Below are 22,698 nucleotides of genomic sequence, written 5' to 3' on the forward strand. Positions count from 1 at the left end.
TGATCAGGTGAGTCATGCGTAGCCTCATATTTTAGGGTTACACCTGGGTCACCCTAACTTTCACCTGGGTCACCCCCCCCTCCCCCCTAAGGTGCGTTTTTTTAAAAATGTTAAGTCATCATGCGTTGCATTGCATCCACACCCCGTGCAGCCGGACTCATATATACAGTACGGTGCCTGCGCATACATGCAAACATGCACACTCAAGTTAAGCAGTCATGTGACACACACAGTTGCCATGTGACGGCTTTTCCTTTTTTTTTCTTTTTTTTCTCCTATCTCTCTCTCTCTCTCTCTCTCTCTCTCTCGCTCTCTGTTTTTGGAGTTATGCTTATTGAGGGATGTCAGTGACTGCGCTCATTACTATTATGGGATGCCACACGGGGGTGGGAGGGGTGGAGGGGGGGTCTCCATGGTAACCACGGTTGCTATGGGAGGGGGTGGGGGGGGTGCATGGAGGAATGGGGAAGAGACTGTAGCAGAGGGGGGGGTGACTATTATGGTCTGTACGTTGCAAGGTAACTATGCAGAGTGGGGGAGGGGTGACTGAAGTGTGTGTGTGTGTGTGTGTGTGTGTGTGTGTGTGTGTGGAGGAGGAGGAGGAAGGGGGGGATATTATGGGATGCCTGCCCCCTGATCTCTTTGTGTGTGTGCGCGCGCGCGCGGGGTGTGTGTTTTAGTGTGCGAGGGAGAGAGAGAGAGAGAGGAGACGGCGTCGTGCGCACACGCTGCCTACCCCCCCAAAAAAAACACGGAAATATATTTAAATTGTATGTATACCGTTAGCTTAACAAAAAACAAAAAGAGCATCAAAGTATTGATTATTAGACAAAGTGAGCTCGGAGTTACTGGGGTGTTATTTTTGGGGGAAGCTGTGAATCAAGTTGTGAGTATCCAGTTTAATTTTTTTGGTTTTATTGTTTGTAAAATATAAATACAGAGTAAAGGTAAAGATGGACGGGGTGAGATGGATGCCGGGTTGTTACGAGATGTTCTAAGATTAGATATTAAGTGTGCAACCAGGGCTCGTTGTGCTTCTTTATTTTTTAAATTTTTTTTCTCTTAAATCTGAACCGGTCCAGCTCGGGTTAGCACGCGTGCTAATGGAAACTAACGATAGTGGTAAAGATGGCATGTCAGCTGAACGATGGAGGGTGGTAGTCTGTCTTAACTTGATATAGGTAAAGTTAAAATATATTGTCCTGAAGTCCACGCGGGGAGTGTTTGTGTTGTGGTGTGTTTTTGTTTTAATTATCTTTTGGTGTTAAAATATTCACTTCCGTCTTCTTTCTCTTTTTTATTCTTTCTCTTCTGGCCTCAAACCAACTACACCAAACGACTTGGGACGGACTCCAGATTTGGGGGTCAGAACTCTGGATTATCCGACTAAACAAAACGTAACTTTTATTTAGTTTAGCTAAACTTGTTAGCTAACTAAATAGAAAGTTTGTCTTGCCCTGTCCGCTATGTCTGGAAGCGAGGATGACAGAGACGACTATGGAGCCCCGGAGGACCGGTTAATGCACGGTGAGACCGGAGCTCATTTGTTAGCTTCTAAATGCTAATGTTCACAGCGGTTTCATGCTAGCATGAGCAGATGTTTTTTTTTTTTTTTTACATTCATATCAATCATGTTTCGCTACGCTAGCTAATGTTGCTAACTACCGGGTAAGCTAGTGCTAGTGGCTAACATTAGCATACTTGTACATTTTTAATTTGCTTTCCTCTCCACTTTTCACACCTTTTAAAAAATAAAATAACCGCTGTGTTGCCACGCAACTACAGCCGTTATGGCGGTTGATGATGGCGGTGTTTTTGTCGTGAAGTCACTCCGACTCACCGGCGTGTTTCCCGGGGCCTAATATGTTAGCATGCTATGCTAACCGGCATTTATTTACGTGTCGATGACACAAGATGGAGGCAGCCAGTTAGCTTCGGAAGCTCGCGGATGACGTTCTGAAGCGTTTCCCTCCTCGTGCGTGTGTGTGGGGGGGAGAAGTACAAATAATACAATATAGTAAAAACGTTTCTAGCATCTTATCCACTAGATTTATCTTCCTAACATACATATTGTAAACACAAACGGGTGGGGGTCTAAGATGAGCATTGTTTACAGTTTTGTATAACACACGACGAGCACGCGCTGCGTACACAACCAAGTACAAGTAGTCCTGCAAGTAAAGCTGAAAAAAAACGGCATTTCATTCATAAAATAACTTTAACCTTTTAATGAATATGTCAAGTGATGCTGCATAAACAAAATATTGTGTAATCTAACCAAAAGATATTTGATGGTTGGTGCATGTCTTGTTTTCATGCATCTGATGATAGTAGACACTGCTATTGTAATTACATCAGTGCTAGAAGAAGTATTCAGATATATATTTAAGTAGAAAGTGCTGCAATTCAAATCTTACTCGAGTGAAAATAAATACTTAAAATACAACAGTAAAAAGTACTGAGTGTTCAGATCCCATTTCAGGATCCTATATATTGTATTATATTGATTGATGCATGCACTTTAAGTTCTTTATATACTCAGTGGTAGCTTAAACTATACTAATATATCAGAATGTATTAGTTGAGTTATATTTTGTGGTATTAATCTCAAGTCAGCATAGTAACTTCAGCTGTCAAATGGATGTAGTGCAGTAAAAAGTACAATATTTGTATAAGTATTTAGTAGCGGTAAATAGAAATAGTCGTGTGAATGTGGTTTTATGTCACCACTGAAATAGATACATTTATGGCTTTTTTAATTCTCTGGATTTCCTGCATCCGTCCACATCGCCACACACAGCTCTGTCTCCTCATAATGACATTAAAAAAAGCTCATCCCATTAAAGCTTCTTCCTCACCAGGTGCATCTTAATGGCTGCTTGCCAGTTACTTTTTTTATTTTACCATAGTCAATTACATTAACAGGCTGTGAGTGCCACGCCGCTTCACTTCGGAGCCACTGAGGCAGCGCCAAACGCTGGACTGGGATCCTCTCTGTCATCAGGCCTGCAGGAGGGTGTGGTAAATTATAACGACTAATCAGTCGTAAATTACCAGTTGTAACCACTGGAACAAAACTGATTTGAATCACCCCCCTAAGGGCAACTAGTAGCCCAAACCACCGGCTTGTCCTCCACTAGTTCTGGTTCTCGGGACTCCTGTTGGGTTTTTATTCTAGCCGTCTAATCCTGCACCACTTAAATGTCATTTAAGACCATGTGAATGTGGTTGCAGCCTGGCGAGGGAAGAAAGAGTGCGAAATTATCCCGGTCAATACCGTACTTTGTTCACTTACTTGTGTTTTAAGACTTAAAAGTAAGTGAGTTGGTCTCTTCAAAAAGGGGAAATGTGGCTTTCTGATAGTGGTAATTCAAATAGGAAGACGCACCATCAACCAGTCTGTGACGGGACCCTTAAATGAGAAAAATACAGACACAAAAATATATCGGAATACAAGTGAGAGAAGCTGCTCATAGTCTACCAGCGTGTGTTTTGTTTTTGCTCTTTGCTCTGTAACGTTATCACACTCGGTCTTTTGTGTGTATGTCTAACCGTGAAATGTCTGCGTCGGCTCGATTTTTTTTTTTTTTGCAGACGATGACGAAGAAGAGGTCTCGGAGAATGAGACCCCGAAGGTGAAGAAGAAGAAGAAGGCCAAGAAGAGCAAAGAGAGCAAGGGCAGCAAGAGGCGGTCGCGCAGAGAGGTAAGGATGCAGAGCGCTGTGTCGCTGACTGTAGCTACATGCAAAGTCAGAAAACTGCCTGAAGTACACGACAACTTCTTCATCCCGCGTCCCGGATGATGCGTTCGATAGAAACTAGACTGAAACACTGTTAGTTAAACTTCACACAGAACAGGACCGTCTGCAGACTTTGATAAACTTCTCATGTAATCAAAACAACCAAAGTCAAATTAGCTGGAAGTCGTTATGATTGTGCAAAGCTTGAGGCTCTTCCTGTCTTTAGCATGGCAGAGTTTAACACACACACACACATCTCCTTATTGTGCGTATTAAATGTCTTTGTGCACGTTAACGCCGTCGCGTTAAAACCAGGTCGCTGTTCTGTTCACACTGCACAACTTGCTGCCTCGTAATCATCCGGAAGCTACGTTTATCATGAAAACACAAGCTAGAGGTGGCACAGGTGTGGTCATCCATCCATGTCTTTACTGATCTGTGTGTTTTACCCACCAGCTCCACGTACTGTGAATTAGACAATAATCAGACTTATCATTTTTGACTTTTCCCCGACTGCTGTGTAGCTCCTGTGGACGTGAAATGAAACGATAACATTCCAAAATCTGGTGAATCTGCGTTAACGACTGTCGATGTGCTTTCCTTAGCGCTGTGTGCGTAGATGAAGCATTACGTTTAAATGTTCTCGCTTAGCAGCTGGCTAGTGAGCTAGCTAGCATTAGCTTGCTAATCCTACCGTGTTTACGCGGGGTTTCATCTCTCAGCCTCATGGCTCACTTTTCTATTTAGTGTTTCAAAACTGTGCAGTGGGTGGAAGTTACACTTTAACACTTAAACACCTCAAATCTGTCTTGTCTACTTACTTCTTGTATCTTTTTTCTCTTCCAACCATCATTTGAATTTTACAGAGAGAGTTTCCCCCACTTTTAATTACTTTTTCGAGAGCATAACTCAACATTTTTCTTGGGTTTTTAAGGCATCTGAAGTGCAGTAGGAACTATTTTCTTGTATTATATCATAAATATGTTTTATCTTGGGAGTATTTTGTGAAAATTCCAGCGAGAAAGCTGCGTCTTTGTCCCATTACTCTCGAACATGACGGCCTCAGTTTGCTGACCGCTGTCTTTCTTTTTTGGTGTCCTGATTCCAGGAGCTCCCCATCAGCTCCCCAGAGCCCATGGACGTGGGCGGGGCGGAGGAGGCGGAAGGCGGCGGCGGCCACGCCCTGCGCTCCGACAGCGAGGGCAGCGACTACACTCCGGGACGCAAGAAGAAGAAGAGGGGCAGCAGCGGCAAAGAGAAGAAGAGGAGCAGCTCCGGAGCCGAGAGGAGCAGCTCCAAGAAGAAAGAGCCGGAGCCCGAGGAGGAAGACGACGACGACGACGATGACGACGACGACAGCTCGGTGAGGAAAACATGGCCGTCGTAGTTTTAGTGAAGCTTCTCAACAACACATACATCTCAATCTTAGAAGAGTTAGGCAGGAAGTTTTATCTTTTCTCAGGGTTGAAAAGCCTCAGACGCAACATTTACACCATAATCAGACAGAAGAAGTCTTCACGTTCTCCCAAAACAACTCAAGAATTCTAATAATTTGCTGTGTTGACTGGAGGCTTTGGAGCACATCTGCCTCCACTACGGGTCACAGGCTTGAGCTCCAGAAAGACAAATCCTGTGTACATAACATATTTTTTGGGGACCATTCTCGGTGCTCTACGGGGCACGCTCTTTTAGAGTCTTGCTGTGTTTTTCCTCTTTTGTTCAAGTTGTTCCAGTTCATGGCTTAACCCTCTGAACCCCAAACAGTTTCGGGGTGTTTTTAACTCTGTGGCCGTGATTTTCACAGCAATACCAAAGTACTGCACCTCCTGTGGAAACACAACAAGCATGGCTAGAAGTAGAGAGAACTCAAAAATGTCTAAACTGGAGGTTCTATGTGCTGCTATATACATTGAACTATGTACATTTTTACGACCTCTACTTTCAGCCTCTCCTCTCCGCTCTGTGTTCAGCAGCCTGAAGTTCAGTCTTAAGATTCACAGAATTGTTGTCATCTGACTGTTGGTCTCAGATGAATCGATCGCGGCTTCCAAGTTGCGCAGAATGTAATGTTTTTCACAAGATCTGGCTAAAGCAAACGGTTTATTTTAGGCAAAGTTTTAAATGAGATGGGTCGACATTTTCTTTTAATGAAATATCCCAATTTTAAGCTTTGTTTTGGTGGCGTTTTGTGACTGAAGCGTTCGTCACACACGGTGTGTTGAAGGACCGTCGGAAAGATGAAAATCTAACGGTTATGACAGTTTTCACAGCTTCTGGTTATGATAATTGGTGTAGTCTGGGCGATCGTTTGAAGAAAACATGCTTTTCTTCGGCGGGTTTTGGGGTTCAGTCAAAACCTGAATTCATTGCTGTGTGTAAAATGTGGTAGAATTGAAACGTATATCGACTTAATGTTCAGAAAGAATTCAATGAACGGACAGCGATAAATGCATTTAGATTTCTAAAACACAGCAGCATCGTATGCAGAACATGTAGCTGTGAGATAAAGTACGAGTTGTCGTTAAACTGTTGATAAGATCCTTTTTATTATGTGTGTGCCAAACTGCTCTTTGTGCACATTTTGGTTTTATAAATGCTAAGAATCGTACGTTTTCCAGCCGATTTCTAGCGACCACGTGTCTCTTCCTCCGTGGGCCGTGAGTTCAGCAGGAAGCCCTCTTTGTGTGGTCCTGTTGGCTGGGTACCTGTAATGGAGTCGGCTCTGGTTTGACAGACAGAAACGTGAGATGAGAGACGCCTAAACAAAGAGCTGCGTCTGGTGCACTCGGAACACACCGGCGGCCAATAGGGGGCCTCGTAGCTAATGACACTTATGCAAGGAAGGGGTGGCGTCGGGGTGTGTAAGTCAGTGTGTGTGTGTGTGTGTGGGGGGGGGTGTAAGGCATGTATGCTGTCACCATGGCAACCCTGCTTAGCACCGCACTGCGCTCTTGACCCTTTTTTTTTTTTTTTGGTTAGATAAACACATTTTATTTCATTGTCAGAGACGCCCTCGTTTGTAAGACGGGAAGCTGGTTTTAGGTGAAAGGCTGGGGGAGGAGGAGGAGGAGGAGGAGGAAGAGTCCAGGGGGGCTGAAATCACTGCTCACATGCTGCTCAGGGCCTTTTCTTTATTTTAACTTTAGGTCAATAAAGCTCCATTGGTCAAAATATTAACGGTGAAGCATCGTGTTTGAGTCAGAGATGAAACAATTGGTTCAGATTTACAAATGTGTCTTTAATTTATTTCTCTATTCTGAAGTCGGTCTGCAGAACGTTTTTGTGCTTTTCTTTTGTCTGTTGTGATGTGAAACTGAAACGTTTATTAATCCGGTTTAAAACATTAAACTTGAAGCTTCATCGTTGGTTTGCTTTGATGCGAGTGACTCGGTCAGAAGTGAAGGTTGAACAATAGGGACAAAGACTCAACTAATTATTATTATTTATTATCACCTCATCATTAAGCACATTTCCATCACAATGTCCCCGAGTTTAAAGCTATGTTTACATGTTTTGATTGAACAAAAGCGACATAAAATGAACAATTTGTTTTTACTTTGAGAGATTATTATTATCTGCGTTACCCGTGTCACAATAATTTAGCCTATTGTGAGGTCAAATAATGGCTGCCGACGCAGAACAAAGGTGTCTTTGTGAGAGGTTGACGGTTTGTCTTTTGTGATAATCGCGTTCGTCTCTTTAACGCGTATCGAGTTACTCGTCTCCCTGAACCAGGTTCTCCTCCGATCAATCGATCCGATGAGTATTAACTCCTCTGAGCTGAATGGTTGTGAGATCGTGTAGTGAGAAAGTTTAATGTGACTCTTTGGCTGCAATACTTTTCTCATTTTGTTTTCTGTTTTTATGTCACGTCTCTGCTGTTTTTGGTTTTTAATACTCAAGACTCGGTGGCTTATCAATCCCAAACATCGTCCAGTTTTCACTGTTTCCCCTGCCTTTTTACAGGCTGCAGTTTGTTTGTTTGTTGTTATGTTTCTGTATACATCTTGTCCCTCTGATGACGCTCATTGTTGTTTTCCTGCAGGAGCCGAAGTCGTCGTCCCAGCTGCTCGATGACTGGGGCATGGAGGACATCGACCACGTCTTCACCGAGGAGGACTACCGGTCTCTGACCAACTACAAGGCCTTCAGCCAGTTCGTCAGGTAGATGAGGACACGAGACGTCTGTCTGTCTGTCTCTCTGAGTACAAATATCCACTGCGCTCCCATTTGGTTCATGCTTTACAATGAACGTTTTTACTTCCCCTTTGCCTCTAAGGCCCCTCATCGCAGCCAAGAACCCCAAGATCGCCGTGTCCAAGATGATGATGGTTCTGGGCGCCAAGTGGCGCGAGTTCAGCACCAACAACCCCCTGAGGGGAGCCGCCGCCGCCAACGCGGCCCTGGCCACCGCCAACGTGCCGGCCGCGGTCGACACCATGGTGGCGGAGGTCGCGCCGGTCGTTGTAGCGCCGCCGCCTCCTCCGCCACCGCCGGCACCGGTGGCTCCAGTGGAGCCTCCGCCGCCGCTACGCAAGGCCAAGACTAAGGAAGGGAAAGGTACGGCGATCATGATACATGAAAGAAGTCTGATCTTTTGTTCTTCTTCTCTTATCTGTGCGTCGCTGACTCACGTCTTTGCCTTTTCTGGTTTTTGTGTCGGCAGGTCCCAACGCCCGCAAGAAGTCCAAACCTACACCTAAATCACAAGAGAAGAAGAACAGTGCCAAGACCAAGAAAGTGGCTCCTCTCAAGATCAAACTGGGAGGTTTCAACAGCAAAAGGAAACGCTCGTCGGTACGATCCACCTCTGTCTCTCTCTCTCTGTCTCTCTCTCCCTCTCTCTCTCTTCTTGTGCGCCCACATAAAGTTGGGTACGACAAACTGTTTTTTAAGTGTGTGTCTCTCTCACGTTGGCACAGAGCGAGGAGGACGAGCCCGAAGTGGACAGCGATTTCGAGGACGGCAGCATGAACAGCGTCTCCGTGTCGGAGGGATCCAACAGCCGCAGCAGCCGCAGCAAAAAGAAGCCGTCCAAGAGCAAACCCAAGAAGAAAAAAGGTTCGTGTGTCTTCTTCTTCTTCATCGTCTCCTCCATCCTCCTCTACGTTAAATAAACAGCAGGTATTGTGTAACCTGTGGGAGTTGAACCCGGTGAGTCAGAGCTCTTACCTGTTGGGGCGTGAACCGGCTGCAGATGGAGCCGTCAGATTGCGGTTTAAACACACAGCGGTGGATCTGGTAATGACTGCGTGCAGAGTAAAGCATTAAAAAGTCTGTGGAATTGACAACATGAGGAGGTGCATGCACACACACACACACACACACACACACACACACACACATTAGTCACCGTGACTGAGTCAGCTGATTATATTTAGAAGGACGACATCTTGGTCTTGGTTGTCGCCTACTGACGCATCGTCTTCATCATCTTCTGCAGCCGCTCGGACGACGACGTCGTCACAGATGGATTCAACCCTTGTTAACCGTTGTTCTGGTCTTTAGTTGAGTCTCTGAGAACTTGTAACCTTTTCAATTTGGCATTTCAGAAAGAAACACAATATGCTGTGTGTGTGTGTGTGTGTGTGTGTGTGTTGTGCAATATTACGTTTTTTATCCAAACGCGGAGGATGAGCATTAAAGGTCACTTTTACATCTTCACTGTGAAACTCCTCGGTTTCAGTTTGTTGGCGTTATTGAGGAAATGTGTCGTTGAAAAGAGGAAAAAGTGACTCACCCAGTGGGGGGGGGGGGTTCTCCCACAAACATCAACACACTCGTCATAAAATGCACCGATCACATCCTGTGTCTCGGGTGAATGTGTGATGCTCGGAGGTGGAGGTTTTTTTTTAAGCCTTGTTTGTGTGTTTTTCTTTTTTTTCTTTAACTTTGAATCAGAAGCAGAGGACGGGGACGGCTATGAGACGGACCACCAGGACTACTGCGAGGTTTGCCAGCAGGGTGGAGAGATCATCCTGTGTGACACCTGTCCCAGAGCGTACCACATGGTCTGCCTGGACCCCGACATGGAGAAGGCCCCCGAGGGCACCTGGAGCTGCCCGCACTGTGTAAGCAACACGTCGACTCTCTTATTCCCTAAAAACCAAACGAGCTGCAAGTCAGAGCAACACAGACTTCTCAAACATCAACTGAAGTAAAGTCAGTTTCTCTACGAGTCCCAAAACTAAGACAAAGTCAACCCAAGAGTCCTCTGTAAAGAAACTTCAGATAAAGAGTAGAACGATTGTTAGGAGGAGGTTTAACATGTAAACTTTCTTCATCTCATTCCAGGAGAAGGAGGGCATCCAGTGGGAGGCCAGGGAGGAGAACTCGGAGGGCGAGGAGGAGGACGTCGCCGAGACCGTAGACATGGAGGAGGACGACCTCCACATGGAGTTCTGCCGGGTGTGCAAAGACGGAGGCGAGCTGCTCTGCTGCGACTCGTGCCCCTCGTCGTACCACATCCACTGCCTCAACCCGCCGCTCCCAGAGATCCCCAACGGAGAGTGGATCTGCCCCCGCTGCACGGTGAGCCCACGGGGGGGGAGATGGATGTGACGTTTGACCCGTCGGGAGTTAGAGGAGGCCTTTTTATTCATTGATTCATCGGATATTCATGCTCCTCCTGGAGGTGTTTCTGTGCCTGCTGAGGTCAGCACGACCTGACGAGTGATTTTAAGAAAGAAAAGGCAGAAATGCATGAAGAGATTCTCTCTTGTGTAACCAGAGAAACAGGAAGCAGATTTAATTAACCGCCGAACTGTTTTATTCGGGGTAAAAAAGAAACACCGTCATCGTAACGCTGTAATATTAATATGTTCTTCTCGCTCCTCCCCCTCCAGTGTCTCCCCATCAAGGGGAAGGTCCAGAAGATCCTGACGTGGCGATGGGGCGAAGTTCCGGCTCCCACGCCGGTGCCCCGCCCTTCAGACCTTCCGGCCGACACCCCCGACCCCAAACCGCTGGTGGGACGTCCGGACAGAGAGTTCTTCACCAAGTGGTCCAACATGTCGTACTGGCACTGCTCCTGGGTCACCGAGCTCCAGGTGTGAACTCTTTACCGTGTTTCTGACGCTCGACTAGAAACAAATCTCCTCTTTTTTTTCTTTTTTTTTTAACCGTGGTCCTCCTTTCGTCCTCCTCTTCACCAGCTGGAGCTCCACTGTCAGGTGCTGTTCAGGAACTACCAGAGGAAGAACGACATGGACGATCCGCCGCCCATCGACTTCGCCGAGGGCGAGGAGGACAAGAGCGTCAAGAGGAGGAACAAGGACCCCATGTACGCCAAGCTGGACGACAAGTACCTCCGCTATGGCATCAAGTTTGAGTGGCTGATGATGCACCGCATCCTCAACCACAGGTGAGGCTACGGCTCTACTCGGGAGAAGAAGATTTGGTCTTTTGTTACTGCAGTCATTTCTTGTAAACGTGTCCATTTATTAAAGATAACTCCACAAATCTCCGTTTAGACGTGTAATATTTCAGATATTTGTGTCATGAATCTTCTGCCAAACATGAAAAATGACTTTTTAATATTGTTTTCCAGTGTGGACAGGAAGAACAACATCCACTACCTGATCAAGTGGAGAGAGCTGGCGTACGACCAGGCCACCTGGGAGGCCGACGACATGGACGTACCCGACTTCGACGCCTGCAAGGTGCATTACTGGAACCACAGGTGAGACTACAGCTGCAGCGGGATACAGATGTGCACTCTCAAAGCGACTTCTTTACGTCACTAAACGGGAGCGTGTTTGTTTCAGAGAGCTGATCATGGGAGACGAGGGGAAACCGGGGAAGAAGATCAAGGTGAAGGGCCGAGTGAAGCGGCTCGACAGACCTCCTGAGAACCCCGTGGTGGACGTGAGTCTGGAGTATTCAAAGGGTTTAACTTCCATTCAGCACTTTAAGAACCAAACGGAGGACGTTTCTGTTGACGTTCTTAAAGGGAAAGTCTTGATGTGACCAAAGATGAACTTCAGGTTCTACTGTTGAATAGTTTGACCTGTAGTTCAGTGTTTGTCAGTTCAAGATACCTTTCTCATCTCTGACTCTTAACACCATGTACAATGTCTTCTTGTCTTCCCCTCAGCCGACCATAAAGTTCGAGCGTCAGCCGGACTACCTGGACAGCACGGGGGGCACGCTGCACCCCTACCAGCTGGAGGGTCTCAACTGGCTGCGGTTCTCCTGGGCTCAAGGCACCGACACCATCCTGGCTGACGAGATGGGTCTGGGGAAGACGGTCCAGACCGCGGTCTTCCTCTACTCGCTCTACAAAGAGGTGGGTTAGGCTGTGAGATGTGTTGTGACGGTGTGTACACACACACACTGAAACTGCACAACTCATTTTGTGGGGAAATGATTTTTAGCTCATAAAGTTACATTTTTTTAAATTATTTTCATATTTACTGTGAGATAATACAGTTTTAAGGCAGCTTTGGCTCCAGAGTAGCTCTCTGTGTGCAGCTGTCCTCCTATTGGCCGGGAGCCGTCCAGCCATTTTGTATAAGTCAGGTGAAATCAGACGACATTAAGTTCTCGATCTCAGACAGTAAACGTCCTCAGACGCCGGGGCGCGTGAGCGGCTGCTGCCACCTAAAGGAGGGAGGCCAGAATACACTTCCTGTCGGAGCAGCAGGAGATCTTCTGCAGCGTTTTTTTAAACTTCAAGGATTTATTTCTAAAACACATATTTTATGAAGTATGTTGTCTGTTTCATTTGTTTTGTTTTGTTTTGTGTACAGTTCAGAACTGGAGGAAACGTTTTTCAATGACTTGAATTCATGAGTTTGTCAAATGAATCTGGAACTAGTAATTTCTCAAGTGATTTGTTTTGATCCTAATTGTCAAACGTTTACTTGCTCCAACTTCTAAAATTAGATTATTCTGTGGTAGTAAATTTAATATTTGTGGAGTTTTCGACGGACAAAAATGTTTAAAAACGTCATCTTTGTCTCTTTAGGAATGATGGACTCTTTTGGCTATTTGGAAATGTATATAAACAAAATAATTCATCTATTAATCAAGAAGATAATCATCTGATTAATTGTCATTAATCAATTGTAGCTCTATGCGAAAAATAGATTTAGGATCCAGTCTGTAAAAATATCCTTTTCCTTGTTTATTCATACGTTTCTGCTCTCCTGATTTCAGTTCTCATTGGTTTGAACCAAGAATCAAACCCTCGATTTCGTTGCTGTATTTGTGAAATGACTCGAGTTGAACTTTGACCTCCTCCCTCTCTCGCCTGCAGGGCCACTCTAAGGGCCCGTTCCTGGTCAGCGCGCCGCTCTCCACCATCATCAACTGGGAGAGGGAGCTGGAGATGTGGGCCCCCGACATGTACGTGGTGACCTACGTCGGAGACAAAGACAGCCGAGCCGTCATCCGAGAGAACGAGTTCTCCTTCGAGGACAACGCCACCCGAGGAGGGAAGAAGGCCTCCAGGATGAGGGTGAGAGGAGACGGGAACGGAGAACTCACTCAGACAAAAGAATCTTAACAGACGGGGAGGGTAACGCCTTGTTTGTGTGTCGCTTTGCTCCCGGCAGAAAGACTCCTCGATCAAGTTCCACGTCCTGCTGACGTCCTACGAGCTGATCACCATCGACATGGCCATCCTGGGCTCCATAGACTGGGCCTGCCTGGTGGTGGACGAGGCCCACAGACTGAAAAACAACCAGTCGAAGGTACAAACACGCATGTCGACACACGGGGTCCATTAGTTAAAGGTTAGGTCAAATAGATTTAATGGTGATTTTTGCTTCAAAGCTGACCTGCTAGAACTTTTTGGAATAAAACAGTTTTCAACACGTCTGTATTGGAAGCTTGTGCAGACGTCCGTCTCCGACGTCTAACTGAAGCTGTAAACGTGTTTTTCTTTGTTTATTTTCTTTCCTGCTGTAGTTTTTCCGTGTGTTGAACAACTACCCTCTGCAGCACAAACTGCTGCTGACTGGAACTCCTCTGCAGAACAACCTGGAGGAGCTTTTCCACCTGCTCAACTTCCTCACACCGGAGAGGTTCAGGTAGGCGCCGGGCTCTGTTCTCTAACATTCACCTTTTTAAAGCACTGAGGCTTTCCTTCAGGTGTAAGGTCATGATGTAGGAGTCAGCAGTGTGTTTTTGTTTTTCAGGATCTGGAGACTCTAAACCAATATAAATGATAATAAACTTGCAGATGTTTGCATATGACTTAGCAGATGATCTTGAGGGTTAAAAATATCCAGTAATTCAAAGAAAAAAAGTCCACAAAAATAACCCTAATTCTGCTTTTCTATCCTGTTTAGTTTCTCGCGACATCTTTAGATTTGTGTGTTTTGAAGTCTCACCTGTCGTCCGCGTCTCGTTCGCAGTAAACTGGAGATCTTCCTGGAGGAGTTCGCCGACATCGCAAAGGAAGACCAGATCAAGAAGCTGCACGACATGCTGGGTCCGCACATGCTCAGGAGGCTGAAGGCCGACGTCTTCAAACACATGCCCTCCAAGACGGAGCTCATCGTCCGGGTGGAGCTCAGCCCTCTGCAGAAGTGAGTCTGGCTCTTCCTTTTCAGGATGATGCTCCTTCCACAAACAAGTCGCGTTCGTTTTTTTAAATGTAAAACGGTAAATGTGTGTTTTTCAGGAAGTACTACAAGTTCATCCTGACGAAAAACTTTGAGGCTCTGAACACCAAAGGAGGAGGAAACCAGGTTTCTCTGCTCAACGTCGTCATGGACCTCAAGAAGTGCTGCAACCACCCCTACCTCTTCCCCACGGCCGCTATAGTACGAACCCAACGTTGTCTTCATTCGAAGGAGATTTAACATTCTAGCCAAACTTTTTGTCATTTGAGAACTCGCGTGACCTAAATGTTCGTTTTGGTCGCTCACAAACAGGAAGCTCCAAAGATGCCCAACGGGATGTACGATGGCAACTCTCTCACAAAGGCTGCTGGGAAACTGACGTTACTGCAGACGATGATGAGGAAGCTGAAGAACGGAGGACACAGAGTGCTCATCTTCTCTCAGGTAAGAGACCAGATGCTCCTATATTCTGTCTCTTAATTGTTCATCTTTCTCTTTCTTTTATCACTTCTTTTTTGTCCTATTCTGCCTTTTCTCTTTTGAATTGATCGGACAGTTTTCTTTCGGAGTTGATCGTGTAAAGCTCAAAGTTAAAAAACAAATAAACTTAATTGTACAAAAGGTTGTAAAAAAAACACTTGTTTCTGCCGTTTGTTTTAACGAGAAGGACTGAAGTGGAGAATGTCGTTTAGTTGTTTCCTAACAATCCGTCTCCTCTGTGTTTCGCTGCAGATGACCAAGATGTTGGACTTGCTGGAGGACTTCCTGGAGAACGAGGGCTACAAGTACGAGAGGATCGACGGCGGCATCACTGGAGGGATGAGACAGGAAGCTATCGATCGCTTCAACGGTGAGCCGGCGAGCACCAAACTGTGCCGATTTTCTTCATAATGTGAACTTAAAACGAGTTACTCGATGTGTCGTTATTGAGGTTCCAGGTCACTAATATGGAAGCTGATCATTTCTCTTCCCTTCAGCTCCTGGCGCTCCGCAGTTCGCCTTCCTGCTGTCAACAAGGGCCGGAGGTCTGGGTATCAACCTGGCCACCGCCGACACCGTCATCATCTACGACTCTGACTGGAACCCCCACAACGACATCCAGGTACGGCCGGACTCCCGCCACTCCGTCCGCTTCTTCTCGTTGTTATTGATCGTAAAGTGAAGTTGTTAAGAACTTTTGAGGGAAATCTTTCAAACATATTTGTTGAATTTGTACAGTTTTTATCCCAATATAGAGGGTTTTATTGAGAAGTTCAGTATTTTGACAATTCACAACTTCCTCTTCCTGTGTTTTCAGGCCTTCAGCAGAGCTCATCGTATCGGTCAGAACAAGAAGGTGATGATCTACCGCTTCGTCACCAAGGCCTCAGTGGAGGAGAGGATTACTCAGGTAAACAGGACGTTCAGACCATGTCTTCTGGCGAGTGTTGCTCAACAGATGCTTACATCTGGCTACTGTTTTGTGCAAGTGACGACCAAAGAGAAACAATTATTTCACACTTTGTAGTTTTGCCGTAAGACTGGGACAAAACCTTTTGTTTTATATACATTAAAAAAGCTGTTGAAAACACCGTACATATTGACAACCAACAAATTGCTCTTTCTGTTGTCCAGGTTGCCAAGAAGAAGATGATGCTGACTCACCTGGTGGTCCGACCGGGTCTCGGATCCAAGACGGGCTCCATGTCCAAACAGGAGCTGGACGACATCCTCAAGTTCGGAACGGAGCAGCTCTTCAAGGACGAGTTGTACGGCCTCGGCGAGCACAAGAACAAGGAGGAGAAGGAGGACAGCAGCGTCATTCACTACGACGAGAAGGCCATCGACCGTCTGCTGGACAGGAACCAGGACGCCACGGAAGACAAGGAGCTGCAGAGCATGAACGAGTACCTGAGCTCCTTCAAGGTGGCTCAGTACGTGGTCAAAGACGAGGAGGAGGAGGTGAGCGAAGACGAGAGCTTAACATCTGACGCTGCTTAATGTCTCACCGGGTTTTTTTAACCGTCTCCGACCGTTTTCTCACGTCTTTTTTTTTTTTTCTTCGCTCAGGAGGAGGAGGTGCAGCGGGAGGTCATCAAGCAGGAGGAGAGCGTGGACCCGGACTACTGGGAGAAGCTGCTGCGTCACCATTACGAGCAGCAGCAGGAGGATCTGGCCCGCAACCTGGGCAAAGGCAAGCGCATCCGTAAGCAGGTGAACTACAACGACGGGTCTCAAGAGGACAGAGGTCGGAACGGAGGTAAATATTCGCTTCTAGAATGATGTGAATGAAGTCTGGTGTTTTTATTATTTTATTCCTTATTTTTTATTTATTTTAAATTTGTATTTATTTTATTTACTTTTTATTTGTATTAATGTTGTTTTTGTAATTACATTTTGTTTTGTTATTTATATTTGTTTTGCTCACGGACCCCTCTGGGGGTCGGTGAATGTTTGTCAAGCCGGCGTCGGAATGCGCGTCACCTCACGAGACTGCATTACCCACAATGCACAGCACATAACTGCCATGATCTCAGCCCGTTTAGCTCGAGGAGCTAAAATGCCGGCGCCGCCCACACAGACATTGCTGTTTGTGTCATAAATTGTGTTTTTCTTCAGAGTCATTTGTGCATAAACAGGATTTGTAACAGACGTGTTCATAGAAACAACTTCATAACAGAAGTTTGACCTCCTTCTTGTTGTAGTTCACATGAACAGAAGCAGAAATGGAGAGAAAGGTTCAAACCCAGCCGACAAACCCAGAGTGTGAAGTTTGTGTGAATGAAAACAAAAATACGCGCTGAAGTCTTTCTGGGCGGTGCATTAAAAACCTCTTTGTTTTTTTATCTCAAAGCTGATTGGCAGGATGACCAGTCTGACGGCCAATCGGATTACTCGGTGGCGTCTGAGGAGGGAGACGAGGACTTTGACGAGCGAACAGAAGGTGAGAACCGTTGTCTGTTTTTAAAGGTAAATAACGTTAAACAACATTAATATTAAGCTAATGCTGAAGGTGTTTTGCAACAGTGACATTAAACATATCGATGTGCATGAAAAGGATACGATTGGAAAACTAATAAGCAAACCAGCAGAAGACAGAGGACCAGTTGTATCACATGCTTATATACAAAAAATAAGTAATTAAAATTGTTTGGGTTCTGCAGCCAACTCTCGCAGGCCGAGCAGGAAGGGCCTGAGGAACGACAAAGACAAGCCGCTGCCCCCCCTGCTGGCCAGGGTGGGAGGCAACATCGAGGTTCGGACCATTTGTTATCCCTCTCAGCTGCATCGGATCCCCCCTAAAAGTATCTGTATCTGACCCCCCCTGTCTGCCGGTTCCCCTCCCCCCACCAGGTGTTGGGTTTCAACTCTCGGCAGAGGAAGGCCTTCCTGAATGCAGTGATGCGTTATGGGATGCCCCCCCAAGACGCCTTCACCACCCAGTGGCTGGTCCGAGACCTGCGCGGGAAATCTGAGAAAGAGTTCAAGTAAGAAACGACGTATAATAGTTAGAATGTCACTTAAAATACTTTAAATATGAGTTATTATTTATCTATTTCAATACGTACTTTTCTTTAAATCATCAAACTTTTTCTTTGTTTTCTTGTTCTTATTTTATGTATATTTTATTTGTATATTAAAACTTGTATGCAGAGATTAAAACGTGTAAAAAATGAGTACGTTTTAGCGTTTTTCCTTAAGATCATGACTGGTGATGTGCTTTTATTTTCTCTTATGCGTATTAAACTTTTCTTCTTCTCTGGTTTTCTTCAGGGCGTACGTGTCTCTGTTCATGCGTCACCTCTGTGAGCCCGGAGCCGACGGCGCCGAGACCTTCGCCGACGGCGTCCCCAGAGAAGGATTATCGCGGCAACACGTCCTCACGCGCATCGGGGTCATGTCGCTCATCCGCAAGAAGGTACCAAAGAAAACAACGCAACGCAGCTCTGTCTGCATTGTGTTCGCTCTGTCGTTACAACCGACGTCTTCGGGAGTTCAGGTGGCTGTGTTCTGAGTCGTCGTGTGTTGCTCCTCGTGTTCCAGGTCCAGGAGTTCGAGCACGTGAACGGTCAGTGGTCGATGCCCTGGATGGCCGAGCTGGAGGAAAGCAAGAAGGCCGCGGCTCAGCCAGAGTCGCCCGGGAAAACCCCGTCAACCGGGACCCCCGCTGACACGCAGCCCAACACACCTGCTGCAGGTAACGCACTCACACACTCTCACACACTCTCTCAGTCAAACACACACACTCTCACACACACTCTCAGTCAAACACACACACTCTCACACTTTCTCACATGCTCTCTCTCACACTCTCTCACTCTCTCAAACTTTCTCTCACACTCTCTCTTACACACTCACACTCCCTCTCACACACACTCTCTCACACACTCTCACACACACTCTCTCACACACTCTCACTCTCACACACACTCTCTCACACTCACTCTCACACACTCTCTCACTCACACTCTCACTTTCTCTCACACACTCACTCTCTCACACACACTCTCACACTTTCTCTCACACACTCTCTCACACTCTTTCACTCTCACACTCTCTCACACACTCTCTCACACACACACTCTCACACTCTCTCTCACACACACACTCCCTCTCACACTCACTCTCTCACACACTCTCTCACGCTCTCTCTCACTCTCTCTCTCTCACACTCTCTCACACACACACACACACGCTCTCTCACTGGGGAAGATAACATTAAACCATCACGTAATAAATGTTTGTCATTTGCAGTCGATGACTCCGCCTCAAAGAACGAGGAAACGGTGAAGGAGGCAGAGAAGGATCCAGAGGAGGTGAAGAAAGAGGGCGAGGCGGAGAAGAACGGCAAAGAGTCGGCGAACGCCAGCAACGAGGTGATCGCCATCCCGGACGACGATGACGACGAGGACGAGGACGAGAAGAGTCCGCCAGCGGAGAAGGAGAGCAAGAAGAACGGGGAGGAGCCGATGGAGACGGACAAACCCAGCAACGGGGAAGCAGAGGACGAGAAGGAGAAGGAGGGAGAGAAGAAGGACAAGGAGGCAGAGAAGGAGAAGGACAAGGAGGCAGAGAGCGAGATGAAGAGTGCGGAGGGAGGAGAGGAAACAAAGTCGACACCAGAGGCCAAGACGGACGGGTCAGACGTCAAACCCGAGGACCCCGAGGTCAAAGGTAAAAATCCTCCTTAAATTTAGTGCAAACAAGAAACTCACGCTGAAAAAACACCCAAACCCACAAAATCTTGCTTTAGGACTCACATCGTGGCTGAAACTAGACCCTGAACCTGTAGTCTTGGATCTGGTCTCTGATAAGACTTGAATGCAGTCGCTTTGTCTCTTTAAAACTGTGACCCTGGGGTTTTATCTCCAGTTCGTTTGTTGCCATCTTTTCTTTTTTTTTAAATGTGTTTTTCTTTGTTTTTTCAGCAGAAGAAAAGAAAGAAGACAAGAAAGAAGAAAAGATGGACGTCACGCCTCCTGCAGATGAAAAGAAAGGTACTAAACCCTGTTTTATAAACAGGAAGTAACTTTAGTTTTATCGTGTTTCTTCATAGAATATAATTCTTAACAGGCTGTCGGGTTAATCCTCGTCTCCTTTCGTTCTTCCTGCAGCGGATCTGAAGGAGGAGAAGGAGCCTCAGAAGCCGGAGGAGGCGACGACGACGACCAAACTGCAGAACGGAGACGGCAGCAAAGAGGGCGGAGCTTCAGCTGCTGTAGCTGCTGCTGCTGCTGCTGCTGCTGCTGCTGCTGCTGCTGCCACCGCCGCAACCACGACCATGGTCGCCATCGCTGGAGCCGCCGCAAGCGAGGAGAAGAAGAAGGCGGCCAAGACCCGGTTCATGTTCAACATCGCTGATGGTGGATTCACAGGTACAAACACACACACACACACACACACACACACGCACACACATGTAGAAACACACACAGTTCATTCTCTAATGGACGTCTTTCCTCTTTCAGAGCTTCACTCTTTGTGGCAGAACGAGGAGCGCGCTGCCACCGTCACCAAGAAAACCAACGAGATCTGGCACCGCCGGCACGACTACTGGCTGCTGGCTGGCATCATTCAGTATCCTTTACCCGCCTGTGATTGGCTGTCAGAGCTCGCTGTAGGGAGGGGAGGGGGGGGGGGGGGGGGGGTGTGATGGGGATTTGTTGTTCTGAGATCTGTAGTCGTGGTCCTTCACCTCCTCTCAGACACGGTTACGCCCGCTGGCAGGACATCCAGAACGACGTGAAGTTCGCCATCCTCAACGAGCCGTTCAAGGGAGAGATGAACCGAGGGAACTTCCTGGAGATCAAGAACAAGTTCCTCGCCCGGAGGTTCAAGGTAAACATTAACGTCTCCACAGTCGAAGCAAAGTACTAAAAGAATCAATATCAGTTAAAGTGAACTCTGTATTTAGAGTATGTTCACCTCTGAAACAGTGATCGGTTCCTACGAGAACTCAAAAGAGTGTTTCCTGCTTTAAGAACATAAACTACTTCGCTTCATCGAAAGATTTTTGGGTATTTTGCTGTGAAATATTGGTGAAATCCAAAGACGGTGAGCCATAACGGTGTTTATTTTGTACATGTATCTTGTGTCATAACTGCTGTGGCAGTCTGAGGTGTTAATTCCTCAGGGATGCTGACTCCTCCTCCCCCCTCTTCTCCTCCTCCAGCTGTTGGAGCAGGCGCTGGTGATCGAGGAGCAGCTGCGTCGTGCCGCCTACCTCAACATGTCGGAGGACCCGTCCCACCCCTCCATGGCCCTCAACACGCGCTTCAGCGAGGTGGAGTGTCTGGCCGAGTCCCACCAGCACCTCAGCAAGGAGTCCATGTCCGGGAACAAGCCGGCCAACGCCGTCCTGCACAAAGGTGAAGACGCGGAGCAGGAAGTCCCTGATGAGCAGTATGATTGGTGCTCTGGGTCCAAGTGTCTTAAAGCTGCATTCTCTCTACTGACCACCAGGGGGCGACTCCTCTGGTTGTATAGAAGTCTATGAGAAAATGACTCTACTTCTCTCTTGATTTATTACCTCAGTAAACATTGTAAACTGGGTGATTGACAGGTCGCTGTCAGAGACGTATACGGCGTCTCTACGTCACTCCTCCGCATTCCAAATATGGTCACTTCCTGTTCATTGGTTGCGTGGAAAAATAACAAGATGGCGACGGCGAAATTGAAGAACTCTAAACTTATTTTTACTCGTGCTCTTACTCATTTATTACGTTTCTTTTTAGATCATTTAACAAACGCAATAGTTTCCCTTCTCTAGTTTTTATGTTCTGTAGAATAAATAGTAAAAGTTAATACGAACTTATCTTAATGAGAGCAGAACAATAAAACATGAAGATAAAACTATGACGTGAAGGAAGGAAATTAAACCATAAAACACACCGTGAGCTTAAATACACAACCATAAATGTGACGACTGAGCAAACAGACGAGGCGAGCATTTCTCATCTCTTTATCTCTCTCTCTCTCTCTTTATCTCTCTCAGTGCTGAAGCAGCTGGAGGAGTTGCTGAGCGACATGAAGGCTGATGTCACCCGCCTCCCGGCAACCATCGCCCGAATACCGCCGGTTGCGGTGCGACTCCAGATGTCCGAGAGGAACATCCTGAGCCGGCTGGCGAGTCGAGGGCCCGAGACACAGACGCAGTCACAGTCACAGACACAGTCACAGACACAACAGGTACACAAATACAGACGAAGAGGAGGAAGACGACATCTTAAGTTGACTTTTTCAGCACATTTCCCAAACTGTGTAACTGTTCCTTTAAGATCTGGTGACTAAAACCTCCTCTTCTTCCTCCAGATGTCACAGCAGTAGAGTGAAACTCTGCGCTTTACCTCGAAAAACCAACCCCCTGCCTCACCTTTGACATTCCTGATTGGTGCACAGCAGAATGACGGACAGCGCGCTCAAGCTTGAAGCCACGCCCAGTTCACCCCCAAACCCAAAAAACAGACTTTATGGAGGATCGAATCCCTTCCCCGAAGTTTGAGGCTGTGGACAGAAAAGCTATTTTATTTTTTTCCTCCTTTTTTCAATTTCTGTATTAATATTATTGATATAATGTTATTATGATGGTTTTTTGGGACCTAAATAAAAAATGTAATAAAGAGTTTGTTTGTGGTCAGTTGGGGGGGGAACGGGCTTCTTTTAGTGTTAAAAATTACCGTTTAATTTGTGCACTTTTACATTATGTAAGAAAAGAAACGTACCAGTTTAGTTTCAGGTGTCATTTCATTCATTTTCTTCTTTCAATCTTCACATTAAGAGAAATGGCAGCAGTTGGATTTTGGTTTTTCAACACGTGTGAATGTGAAGCACTGGTGAGATTCAGTGGATTTAAATAGTTTGAATGTGCATCACGAAACATGGAGCTTGTTGGGTAATCTGATTTATAT

The 22,698-nt window shown here is 46.4% G+C and overlaps 1 protein-coding gene across 1 annotated transcript; it reads left to right on the forward strand.

The window, feature by feature from the left end:
- The first annotated feature begins 693 nt into the window (after positions 1-693).
- LOC306708324 (chromodomain-helicase-DNA-binding protein 4-like) lies at positions 694-22,405 on the forward strand. Its single transcript, XM_079176130.1, has 39 exons — positions 694-886; positions 1,357-1,527; positions 3,595-3,704; positions 4,849-5,103; positions 7,786-7,904; positions 8,020-8,300; positions 8,407-8,537; positions 8,663-8,801; positions 9,642-9,811; positions 10,035-10,271; positions 10,586-10,789; positions 10,895-11,103; positions 11,290-11,421; positions 11,507-11,606; positions 11,836-12,027; positions 13,000-13,200; positions 13,298-13,435; positions 13,653-13,774; positions 14,102-14,275; positions 14,371-14,512; positions 14,624-14,755; positions 15,044-15,161; positions 15,289-15,413; positions 15,609-15,701; positions 15,926-16,252; positions 16,361-16,550; positions 17,145-17,234; positions 17,455-17,546; positions 17,645-17,778; positions 18,065-18,209; positions 18,335-18,488; positions 19,046-19,465; positions 19,720-19,788; positions 19,906-20,166; positions 20,260-20,368; positions 20,497-20,629; positions 20,964-21,159; positions 21,786-21,979; positions 22,103-22,405. Exons 2-39 carry the CDS (start codon positions 1,467-1,469, stop codon positions 22,115-22,117), a joined length of 6,114 nt encoding a protein of 2,037 aa, XP_079032256.1. The 5' UTR covers positions 694-886; positions 1,357-1,466; the 3' UTR covers positions 22,118-22,405.
- The last annotated feature ends 293 nt before the right edge of the window (positions 22,406-22,698 follow it).

The sequence above is a fragment of the Pholis gunnellus genome, assembly GCF_910591455.1.
Source record: "Pholis gunnellus genome assembly, chromosome: 16".
In the NCBI taxonomy this organism is placed as follows: Eukaryota; Metazoa; Chordata; class Actinopteri; order Perciformes; family Pholidae; genus Pholis; species Pholis gunnellus.